Source organism: Contarinia nasturtii, unplaced genomic scaffold, assembly GCF_009176525.2.
Source record: "Contarinia nasturtii isolate CC-2019 unplaced genomic scaffold, AAFC_CNas_1.1 Cnas_scaffold_187, whole genome shotgun sequence".
In the NCBI taxonomy this organism is placed as follows: Eukaryota; Metazoa; Arthropoda; class Insecta; order Diptera; family Cecidomyiidae; genus Contarinia; species Contarinia nasturtii.
This window is the reverse complement of record NW_022197544.1, coordinates 10,469,404-10,495,179: the sequence shown is the minus strand read 5'-3', so window position 1 is coordinate 10,495,179 and position 25,776 is coordinate 10,469,404. Positions and strand designations below refer to the sequence as shown.

The 25,776-nt window shown below is 32.1% G+C and overlaps 3 protein-coding genes across 8 annotated transcripts; 1 reads left to right on the top strand and 2 right to left on the bottom strand.

Moving 5' to 3' along the window:
- Positions 1 to 78: 78 nt before the first annotated feature.
- Positions 79 to 14,071, top strand: LOC116336848 (protein yippee-like CG15309). 6 transcript variants are annotated; one of them, XM_031761012.1, is made up of 7 exons: positions 79 to 346; positions 440 to 1,246; positions 8,151 to 8,762; positions 8,978 to 9,143; positions 9,245 to 9,288; positions 12,238 to 12,346; positions 12,422 to 14,071. In XM_031761012.1, exons 4-7 carry the CDS (start codon positions 9,042 to 9,044, stop codon positions 12,509 to 12,511), a joined length of 345 nt encoding a protein of 114 aa, XP_031616872.1. In that variant the 5' UTR covers positions 79 to 346; positions 440 to 1,246; positions 8,151 to 8,762; positions 8,978 to 9,041; the 3' UTR covers positions 12,512 to 14,071. The 6 variants fall into 6 exon arrangements, with proteins under 6 accessions (XP_031616872.1, XP_031616871.1, XP_031616870.1 ...); XM_031761011.1 differs by having other exon boundaries at positions 79 to 1,041; positions 1,171 to 1,246; XM_031761010.1 differs by having other exon boundaries at positions 79 to 1,246.
- Positions 14,072 to 15,093: 1,022 nt separating this feature from the next.
- LOC116336846 lies at positions 15,094 to 17,127 on the bottom strand. The gene is made up of 4 exons (XM_031761009.1): positions 16,680 to 17,127; positions 16,272 to 16,590; positions 16,161 to 16,191; positions 15,094 to 16,074 (listed from the first exon to the last, which is right to left on the bottom strand). Exons 1-4 carry the CDS (start codon positions 16,756 to 16,758, stop codon positions 15,976 to 15,978), a joined length of 528 nt encoding a protein of 175 aa, XP_031616869.1. The 5' UTR covers positions 16,759 to 17,127; the 3' UTR covers positions 15,094 to 15,975.
- Positions 17,128 to 20,667: 3,540 nt separating this feature from the next.
- Positions 20,668 to 23,063, bottom strand: LOC116352237 (mucin-3A-like). The gene is made up of 2 exons (XM_031784665.1): positions 22,745 to 23,063; positions 20,668 to 22,664 (listed from the first exon to the last, which is right to left on the bottom strand). The coding sequence occupies exons 1-2, from the start codon at positions 22,836 to 22,838 to the stop codon at positions 20,941 to 20,943; spliced, it is 1,818 nt and encodes a 605-aa protein (XP_031640525.1). The 5' UTR covers positions 22,839 to 23,063; the 3' UTR covers positions 20,668 to 20,940.
- Positions 23,064 to 25,776: the final 2,713 nt, after the last annotated feature.

Below are 25,776 nucleotides of genomic sequence, written 5' to 3'. Positions count from 1 at the left end.
TCTCTCTCTCTCTCTCTCTCTCTCTCTCTCTCTCTCTCTCTCTCTCTGTGTGTGTGTGTGTGTCTCGTCATACAGAAGACTTACATACACAGTGAGAGAGAGGCACAAATACAAAGAAAAGGCGTATATTTTTGTTGATTTGTTTGATTGTATTTTTCTCACAATATACAGAGAAAACGTCATAATACGAAAGCACAGATAGCTACAACATACGCTCAAGAGGTTTAGAAATCTTCGCTCACTTTTCGATGAAATTCGACATAAAACAAAAAAAAGAAGTGAAGAGAAACGAACGAATAATTTTGAATAACGGAAAAATCAACAAAGATTAATTATATTCAAGAAAGTGATAGACGCATATATTTCGCATATTCATTATTTTATTTATCGATACGGATTTTGAGTTTTTTTTATTGATAATACTTTTTCAACTTTGTAGTAAAACATAACTAACTAACGGGAACAAAACTGTTCGGATCATCATCAGCAAAAAGAGACAAAAAATAGAGATCGAAAAAGAGAGTAAACTGAAAACGAGAGAGCACCAAGTGGAGAGTAGAAGAGAAGAAAATAACAAACAAAGACATACGTAGCGAACCACTAATAAATAGCTGCATTTTGTACTGTTACACAATTTGTAATTGCGTCGCATCGTAAACAATACAAAAACTGTCTACAAGAACGCAATAGAAAAATATTGTTGAAGCACAGAATAAATTAGATTAAATTTTTTTTTTTTTATTCAAAGTTAAAAAAGAAATTAGAACAACAACAAACCATGTGAGATTTTCATGATAAATAATAACGGCGACATAAAAAAGAAAACCAAAATAGGAATCGATATATTCATGGGGATAAGTGTTATTTTAAAAAGTGTTTGCTTCTCAAAAACTGTATGGGAAATTTCGAATCAATACAATGACCCCTATACAATTTTTTGGGTGATATACAATGACCCCCTTGGTGATATACAATTTTTTTTAAACATATAATATATTCAAAAAGAATTATGCAAAACATCCAACCGTGTTCATCGTGAATGTAATACAAAATTCTTGTTTCACTTTTGTTCAAATTTGATCATAGAAAATCGAATCTTTAATCAAATATCCGCTAAAGCAAGAAGAATAAAAACTAACTAACCCCTCCAAAAATTCGATTTTTTTTAAGTAAACCGATTATAAAATAACTGGAATTTCAAGCCAAAAAAAAATCGTAGTGTAGACCCACTGCTATAAAAACTACCGTAAGTATTATATCTGCATTACACTCTCAGTGAAGATTAAATTTTCGCATATTTCATTTGATTCAAATGTTCTTCGCAATACATATTACAAAACAAAACAAAAATCATATGTTTTCTCCCTACAATCATTTTTTTTCTATCTGTGACTCTCATAGAGCTTTGTTTTGCTATTTCCATCAGAGCTGCTGTGCATCAAACTGATGTGCTACGTATTGTATGTGTATCTAGATGTGTATGTATGATGTGCACTTTTACTTGCGCTTAGGTCACTTGCTTTTCGTATATCTATCTGTCTGTAACAACCAATCCAAACCCCGAATTGTGCGACCAAGTTCAAAAAACTGGTAGCTTTTGTGAGTTTGCTTGGTATGCTTCTTTCTCTTCTTTCTTGTGTTGGACGCCTGATTGGGTCAATGAATTCAAAGACAAAATGAATAAAAATGTGTCGTGTTGGTATTAATTGGGTTCCATGAACCGTCGTCTGAACCGTGGATAGATAAAGGTTTCCAAATGTTTTCCATACATATATATGTTACGATGTCCAAAAAAATCGAAATGTCGCACCACATATCAGATACATATTTATTGTTTCGATAAATTTTGATGATTAGTATTCAATCAGCGACTAAACTAATTACAACCATAGTCTATTCGATTTTTTGTTCATCATAAAATTGCTTTGAGCTAAAGGTTTGTTATTTTTTATAGAGTATAATTTCAATTATAAATAATTCAAACGATTTTTTTTGCTCCTATTGAAATTTGAAGAAAAGAACGCAAACATCATAGAACATATATGTATTTCTAAAAGAAAAATATTTTTTAAAATGCGCTCAATATACAATTATACATACAATGTGGCTCTCATTGACCCCCACTTTTGTAAACCAACTGATGAACGTGTGTGTGTGTGTGGATGTATGTATGTACGTGCGTGTATCATACACGCGACGATATCAGTCGACGATTATGTATGAAACACATACATCGTTGCCTTGGAATGTAACCATTCTATTTATCAGCGCGCCATTTTTATTGCTTGGTTTTTGTTTGGAGCATTACCTAAGCTGTATGTCTTTGTTTTCACTTGATTGTTTGTCGTACACGTTATTCTCGTTGATACTGAAAGACGGCGCATGAAATTTGCATGAAAGTTATTCGCAAAAAGAAAACGAGTCTCAGTCTCCATGTGCGGGCATATTGTCAGTGTTTGCCATATCATGAAAATTTGTATTGACGGGATCATGTACTATATTATTTTGAGATTCTTACTATCAAGCAACTGCAGTTGGAAGTTCCAACTTGGAACGGCATCAAGTTTTATATGACTAGTTGAATTAGAAATTTTTCCACAAATTACAGCAACAAATCGATGTAAAAAATCCTTTGTTTCGTTTTGATCTGATAACAAAATGTTTGCATGTTTTCATTCTAGCGTAATTAAAACGTTATAGTTCATACAACATACTGTTAGTGCATAAAACGACTGGGGTGATTTTTTTTATAATCGGAAAAAGGTTTTTTTTTTTTATTTGAATTGCGGTGTATTTTAAAGATATACAATTTAATAGAAAACAGACATGTTTATATTTAATAATCATATCGCTTTATTACATCGCATATCAATAGCTCTCTATATGACAACAAAAAGATACAACAAACGAGCAAAGTGAATGATACGAACAAACCGACGACACCGAACGTGTATTGGTACATAAAATTTATATTTATATAGAGACTATCGCTCAATACAAAGCTCCGATGTATTAGTCTTGTTTATAAAATGATAAAATTTAAGGCGAATCAAAAGAACACGAAGGACTTGTATTTTAAGACTAGTATGGCCGAAAAGGGATGTTTAACGTAACACTGTTCAAGGTGCAAAAATATATTATTTATACTATATTTCGCGTTTATTGTTTTCGACTCTCTCGTCTCCACCAAGCTGTAATCGCCTGTCGGTCAATTTTTTGTGCTGTGCATTAGCAAAATAAATAACATATATTAAAAGATGTAAAATTAATATAATTGTGATTTATGTTTTTTTAACATTTTTGGAAACCAAAAGAATTGACCAACCGACCATAAAAAAATGCAATAAGAGAAAATAAATTAAAAGAAATTGATGTATTTTCCAAATTTAAAATAAAAATAAATTTAACTACTTTCATATTTCAAAAAAAATATCTAATGCAATTAAATTAACTTAAATTTCGTCAATATAAATCGACAATTAAACAATTTGAAAAGTCATTGAAATACATGCCATCTATTTAATACAGTTCAATTCAATAGTGTCAAAAGCACCAGCTTTTCTCTGACATGTTCAATGTGATTCGAATACGTGAAAAGCATAAACACAAACCACAATATTTGTGCGTGGGATGTTTTTCATTTTAAAGAAATGCTTACAGTTCGCTCATGAATTTCTATATTTTGAGTAGGGGAAGGTGGGGCGAATCACCGCGCGGGGCGAACCGCCGCAGTCGAATTATCTCGAGAATGAGATCCAGAATATCCAACTGTCATATATCATTAGAAGCGTCTTTATGTCCTCCATAATTGGAGGTAATGATATTGGACTTTCGATTTTTCAACTTTTTTTCGCCTGTCTAGAATTTTGACTTTTGTGCATTTATTTTTATTTTTCTGAAAAAAGAGTAAGTTAGTAAGTGTTATTTGTAGCTTAAGCACACTGCAATTATGTTCCATAAGAGACTGTATAAAATGCAAAACTGTAGCACAGCTAGCGCCACTGCGTACAGCTATAGAGTTCTAGCCTATTGTTTGTAACTGAGTAAAAGTCTTTTCACTAGTGGGCAGCAACTTAGTATAGATTACATTGAATTCCGTCGTGACGCTAGCTGTGTTACACTTTGAGCATAATTTCGGCACGAGCTTAAGTCAAGTGAGAATTCTCTAATGTTGTTTGTTACCAAGACGATATCGTCGTAACAGGTACGAATTTTTCAGATCATTTGAAAACGCTGAAACAAGTTTCTTACAAGATTCTTACGGCAGGGTTTAAATTAAATATAAAAAAATGTGAATTTTTTAAAGAGAAAATTTCTTATCTGGGGTTTGACATCACCAAGGATGGTCTAACTAAAAACAAGGATCGCATTAAATCAGTACTAAATGCACCAAGACCACAAGACATTTCTGAATTGAGAGCATTTATTGGTATGGTTAATCGCCACTCAAAATTCATCGAAAACTTTGCACAGAAAATGTAAATGTAAATGTCATCTTTGTACAATTTGTTACAAAAGGATGTCGAATTTACATGGACAAAAGAATGCCATATAGCTTTCGAGCTAATGAAAACAGAAATCTGTTCAGACAAGGTAATAGTTCATTTTAATCCAGATTTACCGATAATATTATCGACAGATGCATGTAACACAGCATTAGCTGGAGTTTTGTCAAATCGATACAATGAGGGCAAAAGACCAATTGGATACGTATCGAGAGCGTTTAATAGTACAGAAAGAAACTACAGTACCATAGAGAAAGAAGCACTAGCTATCGTATTTAGTGTGATCAAATTGAAACAGTATTTATTGGGAATGCATTTAATTCTTCAAACTGATCACAGGCCATTAATCACAATATTCGGTGAAAATAAAGGAATTCCAATAATGGCAGCAGCTAGAATGCAAAGATGGGCGTTCATTTTGTCCGGATTCAATTACACTATTGAATACATTAAAGGTTCTTTAAATGATGCTGATAGTTTATCACGCATTGGACAATACGAAACAGCTGATACAAGATATGAAAGCAATTACATAAACTATGTTGGTTTTACCAATGTTCTACAGTTGAATTTTTCAACAGTCGCGAAATTTTTACGACAAGATCCGATTTTATCGAAAGTTATGGATTGCATTAACAATGGCACAGTAGAACAATTAAAAGGAGACGAGTTTAAATCATTTCGTTTGAAATCAAATGAATTGTCAGTTGAGTCGGGATGCATTTTATGGGGCTATAGAACAGTCATTCCCAAGAAATTGCAACAAAATGTACTGAATGAGTTGCATATGTCTCACTTTGGTGTTGTTAAAACTAAGGCTTTGGCAAGGTCTTATGTGTATTGGCCAAATCTTGACAAAGATATTGAGAATTTAATCAAAAGATGTGAATCATGTCAATTAGCTCGACCAAGTCCAGAAAAGAGCGAATTGATTCCTTGGAAACCAACTGATTCAGCTTGGAAACGAATTCATATTGATTATGCAGGTCCAGTACATGGGTTTTATTTACTCATTGTTGTCGATTCCTATTCAAAATGGATCGAGGTGTTTAAAACAAAACAAATGACTACGTCATTTATAATAAGCAAATTAAGAGAGACATTTTCTAGATACGGTTTAATTGACACACTGGTCAGCGACAATGGTACACAATTCACTTCGTACGAATTCAAAAATTTTGTCAAAGAAAATGGAATAAAATTCATTCTCATCGCACCAGGCAATCCATCTTCTAATAGACAAGCAGAGAATCTACCCTCACTTGCTTTCTATATCACCTGTATATTTTTTTTGAGCTTCACGTTCCGAGCGACATCTCTATGTGCTTGGCATTGAACTCGCGATCCAAACGAGCACCAAAGGCAATTAAAACATTTTTTTTTTGGTGCGAAAAAGTCAAAAATGTCAACTGATTTTGTGTGAAGAAAAACCATGTGATATGCAACGTCCTCGCAGTTAATTTCGATGACACAAACTGTGCAAAGTAATTTCAATTTATTTTCCATCACAAATTCACCAAATACAAATAATAAATCGGTTTTTGTTCAATTTACACGGTATATCTTTATCGAGCGTAAAATGACAGACGTCACAACAAATGATTCCGTATTCAAACTTCAAACAACTAACATTCTACACAAACTTTTTGTTCTAATTTTCATGAGCACATAGAGATGGCGCCATCATGCAGTTTTTTACATTATTTGTCATTGTAAGTGATGGTAGCAGAGAATACTGTCAAAACTGTAAAAAATCTCTTATTGCTTCGCTAAGACAAAATAAACCATCAAATTTTGAGGTTGTCTTGGGATGATTTTTGTTTGATTATCGAATCACAAAACATTGTACAACAAATGAAACACCTGCAAAACTCATGCTCAATAAAGAACTAAAAACTCGATTTAGTTTATTGCGACCGCCATTAACAAGGGAAATTATTGAAACAAAACAGCAAGTTGCTATTAAAAATTTCAAAGGCAAACGTAGAGTAGATTTTAACGAATGTCAAAAAGTATTGGTAAGAAATTACAAAAACCCTAACAAGGCTGGTTGGTCAAAAGCCATAATAAAAAAGAAAATAGGTCCACGAAATTACACATGTTTACTCATCCACGATAATCGTGATATCAAAAATACACAAATCAAATCATTGACAATGAGACGGTTGAGGTTGTTGAACTCAGCAAAGAAGATTCTTTGACAGAGGTTGAAAACGAACAAGCACCAGATTTAGTAGAGAGAGATGATGTGTCTGACATAAATGTTGATAGTTCGGACGATGCTGACGCATTCATGGATGCCAACGAATCTATTCCAGATGTTGTTGAAAGACCCGCTAAAAGAGATTCATCCAAGCGAGCAAAAGAGAAAATCACTAAACAATATAAAGGCCATAGCAATCGGAATAATCGAAGACGTCGAGCACGTACACTTCTCTTCATTCCATTTGTTATTAAAAATCATATTCATTCAATTCATTATTATTGTTCATTGATTCAAAGTCATTTATTGCAACGACCCGCTAAATTATTTATAAACTTAATACTTAATTAATTTGGATAGCAAAATCAATTTGATAATTTGAATTATGTACGAACAATTTAGATTTAAGCTATTTTGCAAAGACCAATTCATAATATTTACTTTGGTAGCAAACAGAAAATATCTAATATAATAACGCTTTAATTTTGATATAATAAACATCTTTAGGAGAGAGTTGTTAAGTATTAGACAATTAGTGGGGAAAATGTATCCCCCAATGGGGAAAATGTAACGATATTTCTATAGATGAGTGTGTACATTTTTGTAACGCCAATTTATATGGGAAAGTGTGTACGTAATATTTCCGATTATATGTACTTAGTACAAAGTACAAAATGTACATGTGAATGGAAACATTTTGTGCACATTTGTCATGTTCTTTTTTAGCACATAAAATGCACGAAAATAACCAATTTTTATATACATATTTCCCCATTGGGTATGCAGTGGCAACACTGATAGTATTTGACATTGGGGACAAGAGAGCACCTCACTTTGTAATACTAGAGCAGTAATGTGCGAGCTACATTTTACAGGGGGGGGGGGGGTGATTTTTCAAAAACCAAAAATTCTCTAGCAAATCAAACAAATTTTCGTTTTTTTTTTTTTGGAAGTCACTTTTTGAGGCGAAAATCCCTAGCAAATCGAAAGAATTTTCTCCGCGAAAAACCTTAGCAAATCGGAAAAAAATCTCTCGGAACCAAAAACCCTAGCAAATTTAAAGAATTCTCCTCAATTTTCTACATTGATGAGCTAAAAAAAAAAAAAAGGTCTTCACTTTTTTCATGAAAAACCCTAGCAAATTCGAATAATTTTCGCGAAAAAATGTTTCTCATCCAAATCACAGGAGGGGGTAAACCCCCCCCTACCCCACCCCTTCGCACATTACTGTACTAGAGATATTTGACTCCAAAAAAGTGCGGCGATTCGCCCCGTCCTCCCCTAATTTCGAATGCATATACCATTGGGCATTATTCCACGTGTCCACGGACCTTGCTTCAGAATGTTTTCTACCATGGATACGAAATGAAGCTACTAAAAGGTCCCGTTACTGATCGCCAGTAATAAAAAAATTTAATATCTTTTTTTACTTTTATTTACAGAACACAAGGCTGTGAAAGAAACAAAAGCCTTTTTACAAACTACGTCAAATCGGATCGAAATCATCCCAAATCGTTCGACAAAAAGTTATCAACAAAATATTTAACAAATTGAATAATTATTTATTGAATTAAAAATCTCAATTTAAAAATAAATAAAACCAAAAACTGTGACGCTATAATAAAAAAAATCGATAAACCAATACTGAGAACACGAAAAAAGAATTGGAATAAAATAACAGTAATTTAAAGATTTAATTAAAAACAAAAAAACTAAAAAATACGACCGAACTTATTTATCTCAATGGGAGTCATTTACAATCTCACGAATATAGAATATAAAATTAAATTAAATTAAATTCTTACCTAGAAAATACAAAAATTAGTACACCGAACTCATTTAAGACTAAATAAAAGAATGAAGATGATTATTTTTGTCGCTGCCCTCTTCATATAATTAACTTCAGTTGGAGAAGACAACATATTTAAAACAACAACAACACCAATATAATTAATCAAATCATTAATTGCATTCGATATATCCACGAAACCGAACTCCTCTTAAAGAGAAAAGAAAATCTAGAAAAGACGAACAATTTTGCTAAACTAAATCAGGTGAGAAGCTAAAATTCATTCACTTCGTTTATGATATTTTTTCAAAGATTTTAGTTAGGGAGGTTATTGGCAAAAATCACGTCAAAATTCGATTCTACCTCAGAAAAATTGAAGAGAGTAAAAAATATTGTTCTGGGTTCACATATACAATAATTATCGGCATAAGATGACTTAATGCGAAATTTTATCGAATGGTTTTCTCGATTTTATTTCAGTTCATTTTGACGAGGTACTGCTGCCTTTGCTGCTTTTACAAGGGAACAACGAAATAGTTCCAAAATGGTCAAAACATTTCAAGCATATTTACCTCCATCAAACCGAACATATTCATGCGTTCACTGCCGGGCACATTTAGCTAGTCATGATGAGCTAATATCGAAGGTATTCTTATAAAAATATTTGTCAATTCTCTTCTATTCTTCATTCATTTATTATCGAATGTTAATGAATTTTTTTATATAATTTTGCAAAATTCATTGCAGTCGTTTCAAGGTAGCCAAGGGAGAGCCTATTTGTTCAATTCTGTGTAAGTATATCTTTGTGTTATATGATAAGTAAAAAACACTTCTTTCGAAGTTCCCAGTGTGACGCAATATTATAAATCTGAAAATGTTCTGATATAAATTTTCAGTGACGCGTTCACTCAAATATGTACAAAATGTTCCTCTTTCGCCGCAAAAAAATATGGGAACGTACACCCTTTGAAAAATTAAAATTGAAATTAATTGTAAAAAAACAGCAGGTTTTTTGTTCAAAGTGAAACATAACTTTTAGACATCTAAATCATTTTGTGTTTGCATTTTAGAGGCGACGCAATAATAACATTTTGTACATATTTGAGTGAACGCGTCACTGAAAATTTATATCAGAACATTTTCAGGTTTATAATATTGCGTCACACTGGGAACTTCGAAAGAAGTGTTTTTTTACTTATATCAATAGTTTTGATAGTATTTTGGTTACCGTCAATATCTTCAAAATGGCAAAAGATGAAGATTTTTGTGTAGGAAATGTACCATGAACGAATTCTACCGTAAAATAAATGTCATATTCGGTTTTCTGGTACTAAAAAACTCACAAATACCAATTTTCATAGCAATCGAATGAAGAACCAATTTATTCCAAAAGAAAGGTTTCAAGCCGGAAACTATAAAAAAATGAACTAATTTCTCAAAACGGTTGCCACCATTGAATTCCTCGGGTCCGAATTATGTAAAATCAGTTGTCAACGTGAACAAACAAAGTAAAAACCTAGTACATTGCAGTTGATTACTAAGATATTAAATTATAGGTAGCCGTTTAAGTTCAAACTTTTCCCAATTTTCAAAAGAATGTGCTCGTTTCAAAATGTGCATATCGACTCAAAATTGAGTGCGCTTTCGATCTATGAAGAAAAAAGTCAAGCCAGTCATACATTTTTTCGGCATAAATGACGATTAACTTCGATTATCATCGATTTTTCGAGTTCTAGTCATTCTGATCTAACCTTTTCCGCTGATTTCTTTTTTCAAAATGTCTTTGTTGCTTTATCAAGATGACTTAAACGTCTTTCCAATAAGCTAAGAATGGCGTGATTCTGTTAAAAAACACCCCGTATACCTCTGATCAGAAATGACCAAAAATTGAAAAATTGCCGAAAAAAAATTTCAACTTCGGAATGAATTTTTTTTAAAAACGAATTTTCCCAGATATGACACATACGCCAAATCATCACATATTTGGTCCCCAACAAACGCCTAGTTTTTTTATTTTTTCTATGTACGCAATTTTTTTTTAAATTGGGATTACGTAAAAAAAGTCATGGTCATTTTTCGCTGAAAATGTCACATAACACGCTACCTGGTGGACATTTTTGAAATTTTTTTCTATTCTGACTTCGGATCCGGAAAGGTGAGTCTTTAATCTTTCCAACGACGTATAAATCATTGTTGTACCTATAGATGTGCCAAGTCCGATATCTTAATACATTTTGTATTATGATAATATTTATTAGGATGCTATTAACTATTAACAACCAATCATACTACGCATATTAACATGGGTAGTAGTATTAGGATCGATCTTAATAGCGAGTAGTAGTATGTTTATTATCTATTAAGATGCCGAAGTTAATACGCGCCATTTGCAATTTTTCGTAAACAAACAATATTTTGACCAATTCAATTTTTATCACATTTTTTGCTTATTTGTAATTTTTATTGAATTTTTTAATTTTTTATGAATTTTATTGGAATTTATTATTTATTAGAAAATTATTTTCGTTTTTTTAAGAAGAAATTTACTTTGTTTTTGTTCGGTAAACAACGATTTATACAAACTGTGGTTCGTACGTCACAGCTATGCTTAACATATAGAACTGACAAAATGCACCTTACGTCAAACGTAAAAAAGGGCGCGTTCAATACTTCATGTCATTAGAGAACCACTTGAAAAGAATGAAATCAATATACTATTATTATTTATTCACTTTTTTCTTCTTAAAAAAACGAAAATAATTTTCTAATAAATAATAAATTCCAATGAAATTCATAAAAATTTAAAAATTCCAATAAAAAATACAAATAAGAAAAAAATGTGATAAAAATTGAATCGGTCAAAATATTGTTTGTTTACGAAAAATTGCAAATGGCGCGTATTAACTTCGGCATCTTAATAGATAATAAACATACTACTACTCGCTATTAAGATCGATCCTAATACTACTACTCATGTTACTATGCGTAGTATGATTGGTTGTTAATAGTTAATAAAGGATTTTTCGTATTTAGTAATAAGATATGTTAATATTTCGATGTTAATAGGACATCTATAGTTGTACCTTACCAGAAAAATGTCCGATTGATGAAAAACTCAAAAAGAGCCTCCCAAAAATGTTCGACCCCAGACTAAAACCACTTACGCAACGAATTTTTTGAAACTGAAAAAGTAGTTTGCTCAGTTTTCAGTCTACTTTCGAAAAAAAATAATTTCACACAATTTAAAAGAAGGTACGGAGAAAAATGCAGTCATACAAACATACCACCTGGCCAATTTTGAGGTTTTTGCCCATTTGACCACATCTCGGTCACTTTTCGACCGATCATCATGATTCTTTATCCACGCACTCCCTAGATCTCGAATATGGCCATATTTTTTTTCGAAAAAATAATTTCGGTGGTCAAAAATCGAGAAAAATGAATTTTCAGCGATTTTTTCAAAATGCCACCATTTTTTAATTTTTTTTGCGGATTCTTAATTTGGTGCCCAAACACTACTAAAATATGCAAAAACCCCTTTCCAAAAATCAGCGGTATCGATTTTCATTTCTTTAACGTATATATAGAGCGACGCAAAATATACATATTTCATATGTATGTTGGTATTGCGTCACTTGGGGGACTACCGTCCCCCGTGATAGAATTATAATTTTTCAACTCATTTGTTTTCTATGTGAATGACAAAAATTATTTATCTCTTTTAACGCCCATCAAAACAGAGTCAATGTGTCTTGTGGACAAGCTGAAGAACGCGTATTACTAACAGGCTTACACGCGGTAGCCGATATTTATTGTGAATGCTGTAAAACGCCTCTGGGCTGGAAATACGTGAGTTATTCAAATGATTGTTGCTTTCTTTTAACGATTCGTTTGACAAGTGTGTGAATTTTTGTACATTTTCAGGAGCATGCATTTGAATCCAGCCAAAAATATAAAGAAGGGAAATACATAATCGAATTGGCCCATATGATAAAAGAGAATGGCTGGGATTAATAGAGCACACAACAATAGGAAGCTACAGCTTCAAGTAAAGCTTCATCTCTATTCTTATAAGTCCAGAAGAAACTATATGTTTTTTTCTTTTTTAATTTAAGATGGATCTTATATGTAATTTTTTTTTCTTTGATCGATAATCACTTTTTTGATTATGTTTTTTACAAATTTATGATAAAATATAATGCTATTATAGAATGCGTTGTCTAAGGATAATTGTCTAAATCAGAATGATTGTATTTTTTGGCGCATGCTTTCTAAAGTATGTCATTTAAAGCGTAAGGAAATTATTTTTCCGGGATGAATCGAACGAAAAGTAGAGAAGAAACCAAAAAGGACATTGTATTTTTTTAATAAATATCACCGTAACTACTTGATGATACTAAAACTTCTGAAAAAATGAAGGAAAGTTGGAATAATACATGATTCTTTTTGTGAATGGAAAAGGAAAGGATTCATTTGAAAAAGTTTAATTTTTCATCGAGTAGAAAAGAACAAAGAAACAAGAAAAATTCGAAATTAATAGTGATAATATCGCCAGCGACTCTAAAATTTTGCTGAGTTAATAAAAACCAGGAAAACTCTTAATCACAGATATGGCAAGAACCGCCATTCTTTCCACACAAACATACTTATATTAGAGTAAGGTGGGGTAATGTGTACCATGGGGTAATGTGTACCATCCTTAATTTTCGTACGTAACGATGATATAGTCAACCAAATTTCTATCATCAGTTGCTTTTGACAACATCTTGTTTTCTATAAAAAAAAAGCACGAGGTACAATGCACATTTTGTTGCCTTACGACAAACGCGCCTTTTTCAAAAGCTTTTCCAAGCCATCATATAAATCGTGTTTCTGTGAAATTTTTTCGACATATATGAAGGTAAATATATTCATAGTGTTGGTTTTTTGTTTATCTTTATTAACCCAAAGAGATTTTGTGATTTGCTCATATGGTTTTTGTGTAGTGTCAATCCGCATATAATAGCGTCAGTGGGGTAATGTACAGATTTACATTTTCTGTATGTTAATAATATGTTAATGCCCAATATATTTATTATTATGTTATGTTTGAATTTTTTTTATCTTAATAAATCTTATTAAGATACGGTTCATCTTAATAAAATCATCGTTGATTTGTCTTCAAGAAGCCTCAATTGAACATTTAAGGCGATTTATGTGGATATTTATGCTTTTTATTATCAAATTTTAATGTTGGTACACATTACCCCACCTTTTGGAAAAAGTCCAAAAATCTTCAGTTTTGAAAATGTGAAAAAAAATATGAAAAAACCAAAATTTTGAAAATCTGCTCATACACATATTTTGGATTTTCCTCTCTCTACAGAATAGAGCCATCAGTGGTTCAAATATTCAATTTTTTATATTTTTATGGGACTAAACAAAAAAGTGGTACACATTACCCCACCTTACTCTATATCTTTAAAAATGAATTTCTCCCCAAGTCCCCCAAAACCTTTTTATAGCATATTTAACTGTCTATATTGTGAATCTAATCCATGAAATTAAAATAGTATGAAAACATATTATTACAAATTGGGTTTTATTTTTTTAAAACAAAAGAACACATTTTTTTAAATGTGCATTGGCGCTGTGCGATATTATTTTTGGATAGAAAAAGTAATTTGTGTATACATATTTTTTGTTTTCATTTCATACAATAAAAGGACTATCTTCTTTCAGATAAAAACAAAGAAAATAAAATTAATCGATTGAATTAAAAATAAATTTTACTTATACATGCATGATTTATTGATAAAAATGTATTCTGCTAATTTTTTTCATGCAAATTTTTGAATAAAAACTTTCCAAATGCATGGCGTGCTAGAGTTTCCATTTATTTAGATGTTTTTTTTTTTTGTTATATACAACTGTAGCGTAAATGCCACAACAGTAAGTATTATGCAATCCACTGCAATCCACACTTAATTTATTTATATATTTATGTTAGACGTATGATAATTAAAAAGAAGAAAATCTCGTGGCATGACACCGATTTGTTGCAATAGTGCTGTGCTCTTTTCCCATACAATTGCCAGCGTAGTTGTGAACCAAAGCAAAGCATATTCATTGCTGTACATTTCTTATTGTTTTCGATTTGGCTGCGCTGTATAATAAAATGAAATCATATGAAAAATGCATACTTCATGATTTCATATTCGATATTCCTAACAGATCACTCAAAACATGCGCTTCACTTGAATTCACATTGTAGAAAAAAAATCAACCCTTGAATAAATTGGAGATTTTTGCCATTTCGTGTTTGAATGTTTTGTTTTTTTCATTTATTCAGTTTCAAAGAAATATATCATAAATTCATTGAATAAATTATATCTCATACTCCGCACTCTCAAATTTGAATAGACAGACCAACGGGAAAATTACATATATTTCTTATATTGTACGTAATATATAAACAAATACTGTACTTATTGTGTTTAACAATGCACTATGGCGCATTTACGGCGATAAATCGAAAGACGTATGCTAAATAACATGCAGTCAGAATTTACATGAATGAAATCAACAATTGAGTAATCAAAATATATATACAATATAAACATTTATAAAAGATACAGTTTGTGTGAAACTATAACATTCATTTCATTAGCTGAATATGAACGGAAATAAATTAAAATAATTAACCATTTCATAGAGGTAAACATCGGAGAAGTTGTTGTGGTGGATTTGTGCAGTTTTTATTTTCAATAGATTTATAGAAACTTAAATGAATCACTTAGAATAAATCAACATTACTAGATAAATGTCTTCAAATGCGTTACTGAAAAAAGTCAGTCAGCAAAAGCGTTATAAAATATATGGACGATGTCACGCTTTGGTTGGCGAACTTTTTTATATAACGCGTCACATACAGTTTTTGACACTATTGCTGACGTACTTTTTTCTATAACGCATTTGAAGACATTTATGTAGTAATGTAAATCAGCATGTAAATAATAATGTAAATTCTAGGCGGTTCAAATCAGCTTTGATGAATTCATCTGAATAGTTGTTTTTGGTTGTCAAATTTGTTAAAAAATACCTAGCTCAAAAAATGTTAGGCTATTGTTAATATACAGCAAAAAAAGTGAAATTATTTTATGATCGGACAACACACAGAGAATAAAGTTTCGAATTCCTTTTACTAGGAACGCGTATACAAATAATTAAAAAAAAATTCATGAAAAAGAAATTCTATTTCAGATAAAAGAATTTTTGTTCAGATTTTTAATTAGGAATTGCTTTTATTCTAAAACTGAAGTTTTTTCTCTATGCATGATTTATTTTGATTACATGCAAATGCAAATGCAGTCTAAAAATAGGCCAAACTTCCAACGCTAGTTAGCTAAATAGATTTATAAGGCCGTAATGAATCAACAATACAAATAAAAATTGGAATCACACACAGAAACATGCACATAGATCATTTGGATCGCGCTTTAGCCTTTTTGAAGCCGGGCTGAATCGGTTGGCAGGCTTTCCGCATCTGGATTCGAGGTTGTCGTTGGCAATGGGAACGGAATTGCAGGTTTTGGATACTGGAGAGTTTATTAAATAAAATTGCAAAGCTTAATAAGTTACAAATTTGATTAATTTCCTAATTAAATACTTGGCTTATTATTACCTGATATCCATCAAAATCTTCCAATTGATCACTAAAAATATTCAAAAAATGAAGAAATAATATAATAGTATATTTTAGCGACGATTTAAGTGGGAAAATATAAGAATATACTTTGTTGGTGGAACAGTGTTTGTATGAATGTTGGTGCTCTCGAATTCAAACGGTATCTTGGGTTTATCGTAGTAGTAAGCTTGACGCTCATCAGATTCATCTGATTCTTCAGGTAAATTGTTGTCTGTAACGCCGATCGCATTATTGCGCGTTGGACTTCGTAATGGTTTTTGAGAGTTTCGTTTGCTCAATTCGCCATCAGGTTTGTTCAGAAACTCTTTTGTCAAAATGCTAAAGCTATTGGAATTCTCCGGCGATGTTGATGACGTAGTGGATGGAAATGTTTTGATACCATCTATACTTGATACATCAGCACGAACTAGATGATTAATCACGAGATATTTGAAGAATCGAATCAAATAAATATGCTCACTGATTACACAAACTGAATTTCAATAACACACTTACCGTTAACAAGTAACAGATTACACAAAACTATTGAAATAAAAGCACATTTATTCATTGTAATTTGTAATTTTTGATACATTACTCAACCACCAGAATACAACGGAATAATGAAAATAGTATTCGTAGTATAACTTTTTTAGAATTTTATTATTTAGTAATTGAATCGATCGTAATTGAGAAAAGTTGAAACTACTAAAGCAGCAACAACAAAACAGTATACACAAAAAATGAAAGAATAGTCTGTTTGGAAAAATGTGCGCGCACACAATCCACCCGGTAATGTATGTTGATTGAATTCAAGAAAAATTATGTTGAATTGCGCTAACGATGCGATCGTTTTATATACGAAAAATTTTCAACTCCCCACAAGTAGTAATTGAAGTACTGCGTAAGATGTGGTAAACTTATTTTTTTCTTCTCTTCTGTAATATTTATTTTGTTTTTAGTTCTGCAGAACGCATATGTTCATCAACGTGTCGCTTGGCAAAAACTATTGAGCCCATGCTCATGAAAAAGACATAACACTCGAGATATGAGTATTTGGTTTGTCAAAAAATGGCATGCCCCAGTGTGCGCTAAAGCGCAATCATTTACACACCACATTTATTGGATAGGAGGTCAATTTCTGGTCGATGTCAACTTTCAAAAAATCGTATATACTACTAAAATGTACAAATTATGTACAATTATGTACAACAATTATTATGATAGAAATGACCAACAAATTTTTTTCAGAATTTGGCCAACTTTTTAATTATTCATATTATTATAACAAAGTATATTATAGAAAAATGTACAAAATATGTACAATTCAAATCTGTAATTTGATTTGAAAAATTTCAATCGAGTAGGAAAAAATTCACCCATCCAAATTTTTATAGCAGTATTCGAATTGGCCGCGAATGGCCAACTTTTTAATTATTCATATTATTATAACAAAGTATATTGTACAATAGAAAAATGTACAAAATATGTACAATTCAAATCTGATTTTGTACAATCGATATTGATTATGTACAAGTCAGAATTCATTTTGTACAATCGATATTGATTATGTACAGGTCAAATCTGATTGATCTATAATATACTTTGTTATAATAATATGAATAATTAAAAAGTTGGCCATTCGCGGCGAATTCAAAAACTGCTATAAAAATTGGGATGGGTGAAATTTGAGTACCCGATTGAAATTTTGCAAATCTAATTACAGATTTGAATTGTACATATTTTGTACATTTTAACGACGTATACTTTGGAGGTGTACGAAAGTTGAAAAAAAAAAATCCGTAAATTGAACTTTTTTGATTTTTGAACTTTTGGCTCCCGATAAAAAGATAGTGACCTGATAAAAATTTCTCAAATCTGATGGTTGATTTGAATTGTACATATTTTGTACATTTTAACGACGTATACTTTGGTGTTGTACGAATTCGGGTAAACATCTTCCGGGTTTTGATATTTTCAATTTTTAAAAAGCCAAATTCTGAAAAAAAATTGTTGATACATAATCATAATAATTGTTGTACATAATTGTACATAATTTTTACATTTTAGTAGTATATACGATTTTTCGAAAGTTGACATCGACCGGAAATTGACTACCTATCCCATTTATTGATACTAGAAATAAGATTTTGCAAAACCGTCTGAAGATGGTGTCAATGATGATGTTGTTGTTGATGCACTAAAATTGAGATTACTTTTGCTTCATAAAATTACTGACAATGCGCAATGATGATGCCACTTTGGGTTTAAGTGTGCGCCCATATTGTAAGACATTAATTTGTTCGTGAAAAAAAAACTATCTTCGAAAACTATGGAAAAAAAGTTCAATCGCAAAGAAGAAAAATACAGTGGGTCTATATATGAGAATAACAGAGATAAAATCATGTGATTCACTTATTCATTCAGTTCGCTATTCGTTCATCTGTCATTGTAGAAAATCTTCATTCATATATATATATAGAAAGAATTTATTATTTGTATTGCACCACATGATGTTTGTGCTATGTTTTTTTTTAATCTGTTGGTTTTGTTCGTCCAATCAGTGCCTGCGAACTACACCGATGTAATTTACGATCTCCGATGAACTGGCGCATAGCCGTTTAGCAAAACGAGATAGTGGTCAAAATTATGTGTCATAAATTAACATAGTTCATCAATAGTCGAATCAATTGAGGGAATTGAAAGGGGCTGGCCAATAATTCTACCTGGCTAGTCAAAAATAACCCAATGCTGTACATTTTTGTTTTACTATTCGTGTTACAATATCTCTTTTCCACGTCAAAAATTATAGCGGTAAAGAACGTAGTTTTTATTCTCTACAGTTATATTTTGAAATGTTGGTCAATTTTTGACTCGTACGTTATGCGTTTTGGCCAGCCCTACTACAAAAATAAACTGTATAGAATCGAAAATTCAACTTAACCTTGTTAACGCCCATCAATGCACACAAATCCTCAAAAAGCTTCATCGTTGTCATATGATTGCATCAAAATGACCCAAATAAGCAGAGTAAATATTAATGAGCTCATGCCAAGGAGAATATCACAAAGAACGTACTAGAATTATATAATTCGGAATAGGTCGTAATAGGTTGAAATAGTTTGCGGCAACGTAATATGAACAAATACACTGTACTGTTCACAGAAACATTAGGTTTTTAATTCAGTCGTCGGCAATATATTAAACATTTACACCAAAAAGTATATTCACAAAAATATTGAAATGTTTCTGACTGAATTGAAAACCCAATGTTTCTGTCACCATATCGGTTTGTTGACATTTACATTACCACTAATTCCAAACTATTCCAACCTATTTCGACCTATTCCGAATGATATAGTTCTAGTACGTTTTTTGTGATATTCCCCTTGGCTTATGCGGTTTTCTTGAGAATGGAAAAAGAAAAAAAACGAATAAAATGGAATATGCTGAGATGCCACCCGATTTGAAAAATATACGTCGTATATGCCTTTTTGAATTGAACATGATTCGATTAAGATGATTTGCAAAACTTCAATTACATACTCCAATACTAATGTGCATACAACTTTTCAGGCAAACTTTATATTCAACATGCCTGGAAACGTTATACGCTTGTGATGTTATTTTTTCTAACCAAGCATTATGCATTAGTAGGTGTCTCGCCACCTAAAGTACCACAACTGATAACTGGAGTTCAATTGAGGTTCAATGTGTGAAACGCTAGGTGTGCCACTTACTAATGCACAATGGTTGGAAAAATCAGAGCATTTACCTACTTTGCTTTATTCAAACAACATATAAACAATCAAAATCTAAAATACCAAAATAGAACTCTACATAGATGTCTACATCCAAATTGTTGTTGTCAGAAAATTGAAATATACCAATAGCACGATATTCATATCGTACTATCAATAGTATCACGATATATCACTAGCGTCATTCTTTTCACTGAAAAATCACCTTATTGGGCCAGATTATTAGCTGTCACTTATTTTATCTCTTTGATTATCCGTTTCTCGAGCATTTACAAATGCATAAAAAACTGAACAATTTTGAATGATTGTATATTGCTTTGAAATGAAGAAATTATATAAGAAAACATCCGATGATCAAAAAATTGTCTTGAACGTAGTTCAATGGGTCAATGAGTTTGTCAAGAGCACCCAAAGTTCATGTTCATCATCGAATTGTGCAAATCGATTTCTAAAAACACGAATTTTCAACATGCAATAATCTATGATTTTTGGCTCCGAATTTTGTGTGTGCTCTAAATAGTGGTTTAAAATAATAATAATAAAATCAGAATTATGAATATACATTCAATTTAATTCAAAGATATTAAATATATAACATTAACTACAATGGATTTTTTTTTTCAAATTCATATGCAAATAAAATCTCGGCATTTATTTCGTTCACTTTTCGCATTTTCATGTTTTCAAATTACTATTCACAAAATAAATCTTTTGCTATTGACATTTGGAATATATTTTATATCGGAACATCAAACCACATAAACATAATATTTTTTTTCTTTTTTCTTTTCTGTTTTGGTTGAAATAATTAAATCAGTATAAAAATGTGATGTGGAAACAAAACGTGACTCGTAAATATGGATTAACCAAATCAAGCGCACGTCAATTTATGGTAAAATCTTGTTTTTTCGATTCATTCTATTAAAAACTAGTCTATGCGTAATTTTTCCTGGATATAAATATAAAACCTTAGATTCATTCAATTCACTGTTGTTCAAATTGTTGCTATTATTTATTCAGCCGAGATTATCGTATGGCGTCAAAATGCCAGGTGGTGCGCCAAAAGAACCTGTGTATTTTATATTTGGTTGAAATGGTTGTTGTTGGGCACTGCCGTGAACATTAGCTTGAATAATGAATGGTACGGCTGGTTTTTTATAGGAAAACGGAGAATCTTGTAGTAACATTTGTGAATTTTTAATCGTTGTTGTTTGTAGTGGTGGTGACGTAGTAGTTTTTGAAGACGATTCGTTCGAGTTCTGTGTAGATCCCAAAAAGGGTGCTAAAAATGGATTAAGATCCAACTGTGGTAAAAAATCATTTGGTTTTGCTTCATTTGTTATTGTATGGGCTTTAAAATTGGCTGTTCTCGGTGGAAGTAAATCAATGCTGGGCAAAGTGATTGCTGGCGATTTATGTTGGTGTTGAATACTTGATGTAGGTTGATCTTGTGTATTCATCGGGACTGTCGTTGGTACGGTTGACGAAAACGTGGTAAATATTGTTGGGAATTTTTTGAGTGGTAACGTTGTTGTTGTTTCTAAACTTATTGATAGTTGTGTGTTTTCTTGTTGTGGTGGCAATAAATTTGAATTTGGAAGTTGAATACTGCTGTTGATACTTTGTGGTTTGAAATCAGGCTTTTGAGTGACTGCATTCTGTGTGGTTGTTTTTTTTATCATATTGAATGGTTTTGGTGAACTACCACCGAATTGAGCTACTATACCATTGGGAAATTGACTAATTCCTTTGAAAAATGATTGAGTTGTAGTTTCTAGTGGAAAATCAGTTGTAGTTGTGAATGTCGTTGAGGGTATAAATGGTTTGAATGTAATTTGATGAAATGGAGTGGCTTGTTGAAGCCAAGGGTTATGCGTGAAATTCTTGGACACTTTTGTTGTTGCAATCAATTTGGTTGTTATTGTTGTTGTTGTTGGTTTTGTTGGAGAAGAATTTCGAGAAATTGTTACAGTAGTTGTCGGTATTTCCGTTGTAAATTTAGTGCTGCTATCTTGAATAAATTTAGGCCGTTGAATTTTTCCATCGAAATTTGACCATTGCGGAAGTGCTTCAGAATCAATGCTTCCATCGGGTCTGATGGCATAGCCAGGCTTCTGATTGCCAAGAATATCTAAAATCTCATCATCTCGTCGACTTTGTCGAAAACCCAAACCAAATGTTGATTTTTCAAACTCCCCAAACTTGTGGAATGTCGCTGTCGTCTTTGTTGTTGTTGTCGCCGTTATTGTTGTTTTTGATAGAGGTGGTGGAGGTGTCGTCGATTTAATATTGAATTGGAATGATGTTTTTGGAATGGATGGTGTAAATGATGAGGGCTTTTGGGTAGATGCAAATGGCTTTGGTTGAATGGTATCAATTTTTCCATCGAAATTTGATCGTTGTGTAACTGAAGATGAACTGAATCTTTGTGTTAGTGGCAACAGTGTTGTTGTTGTCTCAGGTTCGTTTGAGTTCAAGATCGTTGTTGAAAATGATTTAGTTGTTGTATCAGCATTGTAAACATTTGTCACGATTGGTGGAAGTAAAAATTGTGATGGTGGTGACACATTCGAAGCGATTGGTCTTGATTTCAAAATACCACTGGCGTAGCTTGGAATTACAAATGGCAACGGTTTGGTTGTCTCAAAATTAGCATGCTTTTCTTGGATTCTGTTACTTTTGAAAAATCCATTATTGCTTCTGATCGGTCGGATGTTTGAAACTTCAATGCCTAACACTCCTTTATTTTATTGAGATTAAAATTCGTCTTTAGTAAAATTTGTTAACATTTTGTGAACAATTTTTTTTTTATCTAATTACCTGATGTACCGAAAGAATGCAGATTGCTTACCAAAGTGCAGAAAAATATTAAAATTGCACAAAAAAATCTTTGAGTTCGTAGAAGAGTTTTCATTTTTTGAATGTAGAAATCCCAGATAAAATCGAGTGTTCTTTTGATGGAGTGCTGAACAATTCCTATTTAACATTGATTGATGTCATTCGACGTGCTTTGAAGATCTATTCTTGGTTTGATTTGAGTTATGTATTTGTTTTCTTTTTTAATTTGATTGAAAGCTTTTTGGACAAGTTTGAACTGGCGCACCGACACAGACAATTAGCAACTGTATCTAGCTGAATATCATCGTACACTGAATGGTGTCGGTTTTATCTTTACACTCGTTGATATTTTGTGACTGTGAGATCGTCACACATATAATTTTTTGCTATTGTTGTATACTGGTTTTTGAATATTTACATTGAATGCAAAATCCAATAATCGAAACCGTGTTTGCGATCAATAAAATAAAAAAAATCATCCCTACTCAAAACACAATGATTTAAGTTTGTCCCAAAGAAAACTGATTATTAAGCTATGTGTCATGTGGTCATGTGACATAACAGGCGCTCACAAAGCTACATATCTTCATCGCATGTTTCAGCTCATTAAATTTTGATTCGATCGAATCGTGCGTTCTTTAATTGTACAGAAATATTGAATCACCAACTTATAACGAACTTTTCCAAGGGTTGGCAATGGAACAGGAGAAAAAAAAGACAAAACATAACAATTGATCAAGGCAAAGAAATTACCTATAAGTGGTACATGCCTTAAAACTGCGTCGTTTATATACGTATATCTGAATTGGCATCTTTCATGGGCGTGCGGCATCAATTCGGTGTTTTGATTTTTTTTTGCCACGATTCATCAATCGACTAAATGGATTTTAAATATCATACGGTGGCCTTTACTATATTCAGTATAATTACTTGAGCTCATATGTACTCTCTGAGATTTATGCTTCAATAAACTACGAATATCCGCATACAGTGATGCCGTACCAATTTCCGTTTCAGAAGTTAACAACAACACGAATCAGCAATAATTCAATTGATGGAATATTTATGATAGAAAATCACCTCTAAATATGCTCACGAATTCCGTTTGCCGTTGCATAAATTATACACAAATAACACCGCATTCGATGCGAATGCTTGGCCGAACCGGCTACAATATCCCGTATGTTTGAATAATGGCAAGCGCGGGGGTGGTACATAAAACCTGCTTTATAAGATGTATACGACAATTGGCGTGTAATTAATTGTTTATCTCTCATGATGGCAACATTGCAAACAAATAATTTAAAGCTTTTCGTCTGCAATAAATATATGCATATACTTTAGATCTGTTTGAAATTGAATTGATGTCATCATTTGATTGGGTTATTCCATTGTCAACTTTCATTCGGTACGATGCTTTAATTCCGAATTTTTTTGTTGTAATTCGAATGTCTGTACAGTGAATCTAATTTTTTTGATAGACAAAATAACAAGCAAAGTAAGCAGAGAAACTCTCCACTAACATAGGATTCATATACGAATGGCGTGTGAGTGGAGTGTGTCATGCAAAATTTTGTCTACCAAAAATATTAGATTCACTGTATGTATGTTTACAAAAACGAAAAAAAAACATATTTTTTTCTCCAAAGGTGAGAGGTTGATACGTAATCATTTATTAAACATTGAAAATGCAAAAAAATCAGTCCTGTCAGTATTTAACTAATCTCCTTTACTTTTATAGGCTGAGTCTATGTGGTATTTTTGTTATAATGGGACATTTCGATGAGTATTCGGGGTTTTCCATTATTTAATATAAATAATCTAAAATACGGTTATCTAGAACACAACAAGATTATTAAGAAATTGTCTATGCTTTTCTCTTTTTATTCTCTCTCCCCCTCTCACTCATAGACTGGAACATAGACCATCCTCCCCCTGTCTCTCTCGCTAATGATATTCCATTTTATTTTCAAAGAACACAGGAATTGTTGCGTAGTTAAACACTTGTATGTATAACTTTGATATATATATATTGGTAGTGCAACTTAAAAATGTCGTTTTTTTTGGTAAAAATAAAACTTTATTTCATAAATTCTGTAAATTACATGTCATTCAAAGTATTGGCCATCGGAAGCTATAACCTTTTCCCATCTTTCTGGCAGCATATGGATTCCGCGCCAAAAGAACTGATCATTTTTTGAGGTTATGAAAGAATCAATCCAATTTTTGATACCTTCAATTGAAGTGAAGCGTATTCCAGACAAGGCATTCTGCATCGATCGAAACAAGTGATAGTCAGAAGGGGCAATTTCTGGGCTATACGACGGGTGGGGCAAAACTTCCCATCCACTATTTTCCAAATAGTTTTTAACCGGTTGAGCAATATGAGGCCGAGCGTTGTCATTATGGAAAATTATTGACTCATGTCCGGTCGCATATTCTGGCCGTTTTTCGTTCAATGCTCTCTTTAAACGGATCAATTGTGTTCGATACAGGTCTCCCGTAATCGTTTCATCCGGTTTTAACAGCTCATAATAGAGGACACCCTTCTGATCCCACCAAATACAGAGCATTACCTTAGCACAATGAATATCTTGCTTGGGCGTTGATTTTGCTCGTATACCACGCTTCCCATACGATTTCTTACGCTTCGGGTTTTCGTAATGAATCCATTTTTCATCACCAGTAACAATTCGATGCAAAAACGACTTCCTTTTGTGGCGCTCAAGCAGCATTTCAGACATTTTTGAAGCGCGCAAACCAACGCTGACACATTCTAACGTCTACAGCATAGTCAGGATAGGCTTCAGTGAGTAAACGATGTGCTTCAGTTGCATTTTTCTTTAAATGGAAGAAGCAAATTAAAACTTCCCGCAAATGATCTTTTGTTGGAACGAAATTCGAAATTTTGAACGCAATAAAAAACTTATGTGTATAAACTTGTATTCACTTTGACAGATGGAATTTAATAGTTTTTTTTGACGCTCTTTAAGATATACTTGTTGTCACTGTCA

Bases quoted from the DNA above. Each gene is read 5' to 3' on its own strand.
- LOC116336848 (XM_031761012.1), top strand. From the start codon at position 9,042: ATGGTCAAAACATTTCAAGCATATTTACCTCCATCAAACCGAACATAT. The intron at 9,144-9,244 runs GTATTCTTATAA...AATTCATTGCAG, and splicing joins ATGATGAGCTAATATCGAAG to TCGTTTCAAGGTAGCCAAGG. The intron at 12,347-12,421 runs GTGAGTTATTCA...GTACATTTTCAG, and splicing joins CGCCTCTGGGCTGGAAATAC to GAGCATGCATTTGAATCCAG.
- LOC116336846 (XM_031761009.1), bottom strand. From the start codon at position 16,758: ATGTATCAAAAATTACAAATTACAATGAATAAATGTGCTTTTATTTCA. The intron at 16,192-16,271 runs GTATATTCTTAT...GAATATTTTTAG, and splicing joins AACACTGTTCCACCAACAAA to TGATCAATTGGAAGATTTTG. The intron at 16,075-16,160 runs GTAATAATAAGC...TAAACTCTCCAG, and splicing joins AAGATTTTGATGGATATCAG to TATCCAAAACCTGCAATTCC.
- LOC116352237 (XM_031784665.1), bottom strand. From the start codon at position 22,838: ATGAAAACTCTTCTACGAACTCAAAGATTTTTTTGTGCAATTTTAATA. The intron at 22,665-22,744 runs GTAATTAGATAA...AATAAAATAAAG, and splicing joins GCATTCTTTCGGTACATCAG to GAGTGTTAGGCATTGAAGTT.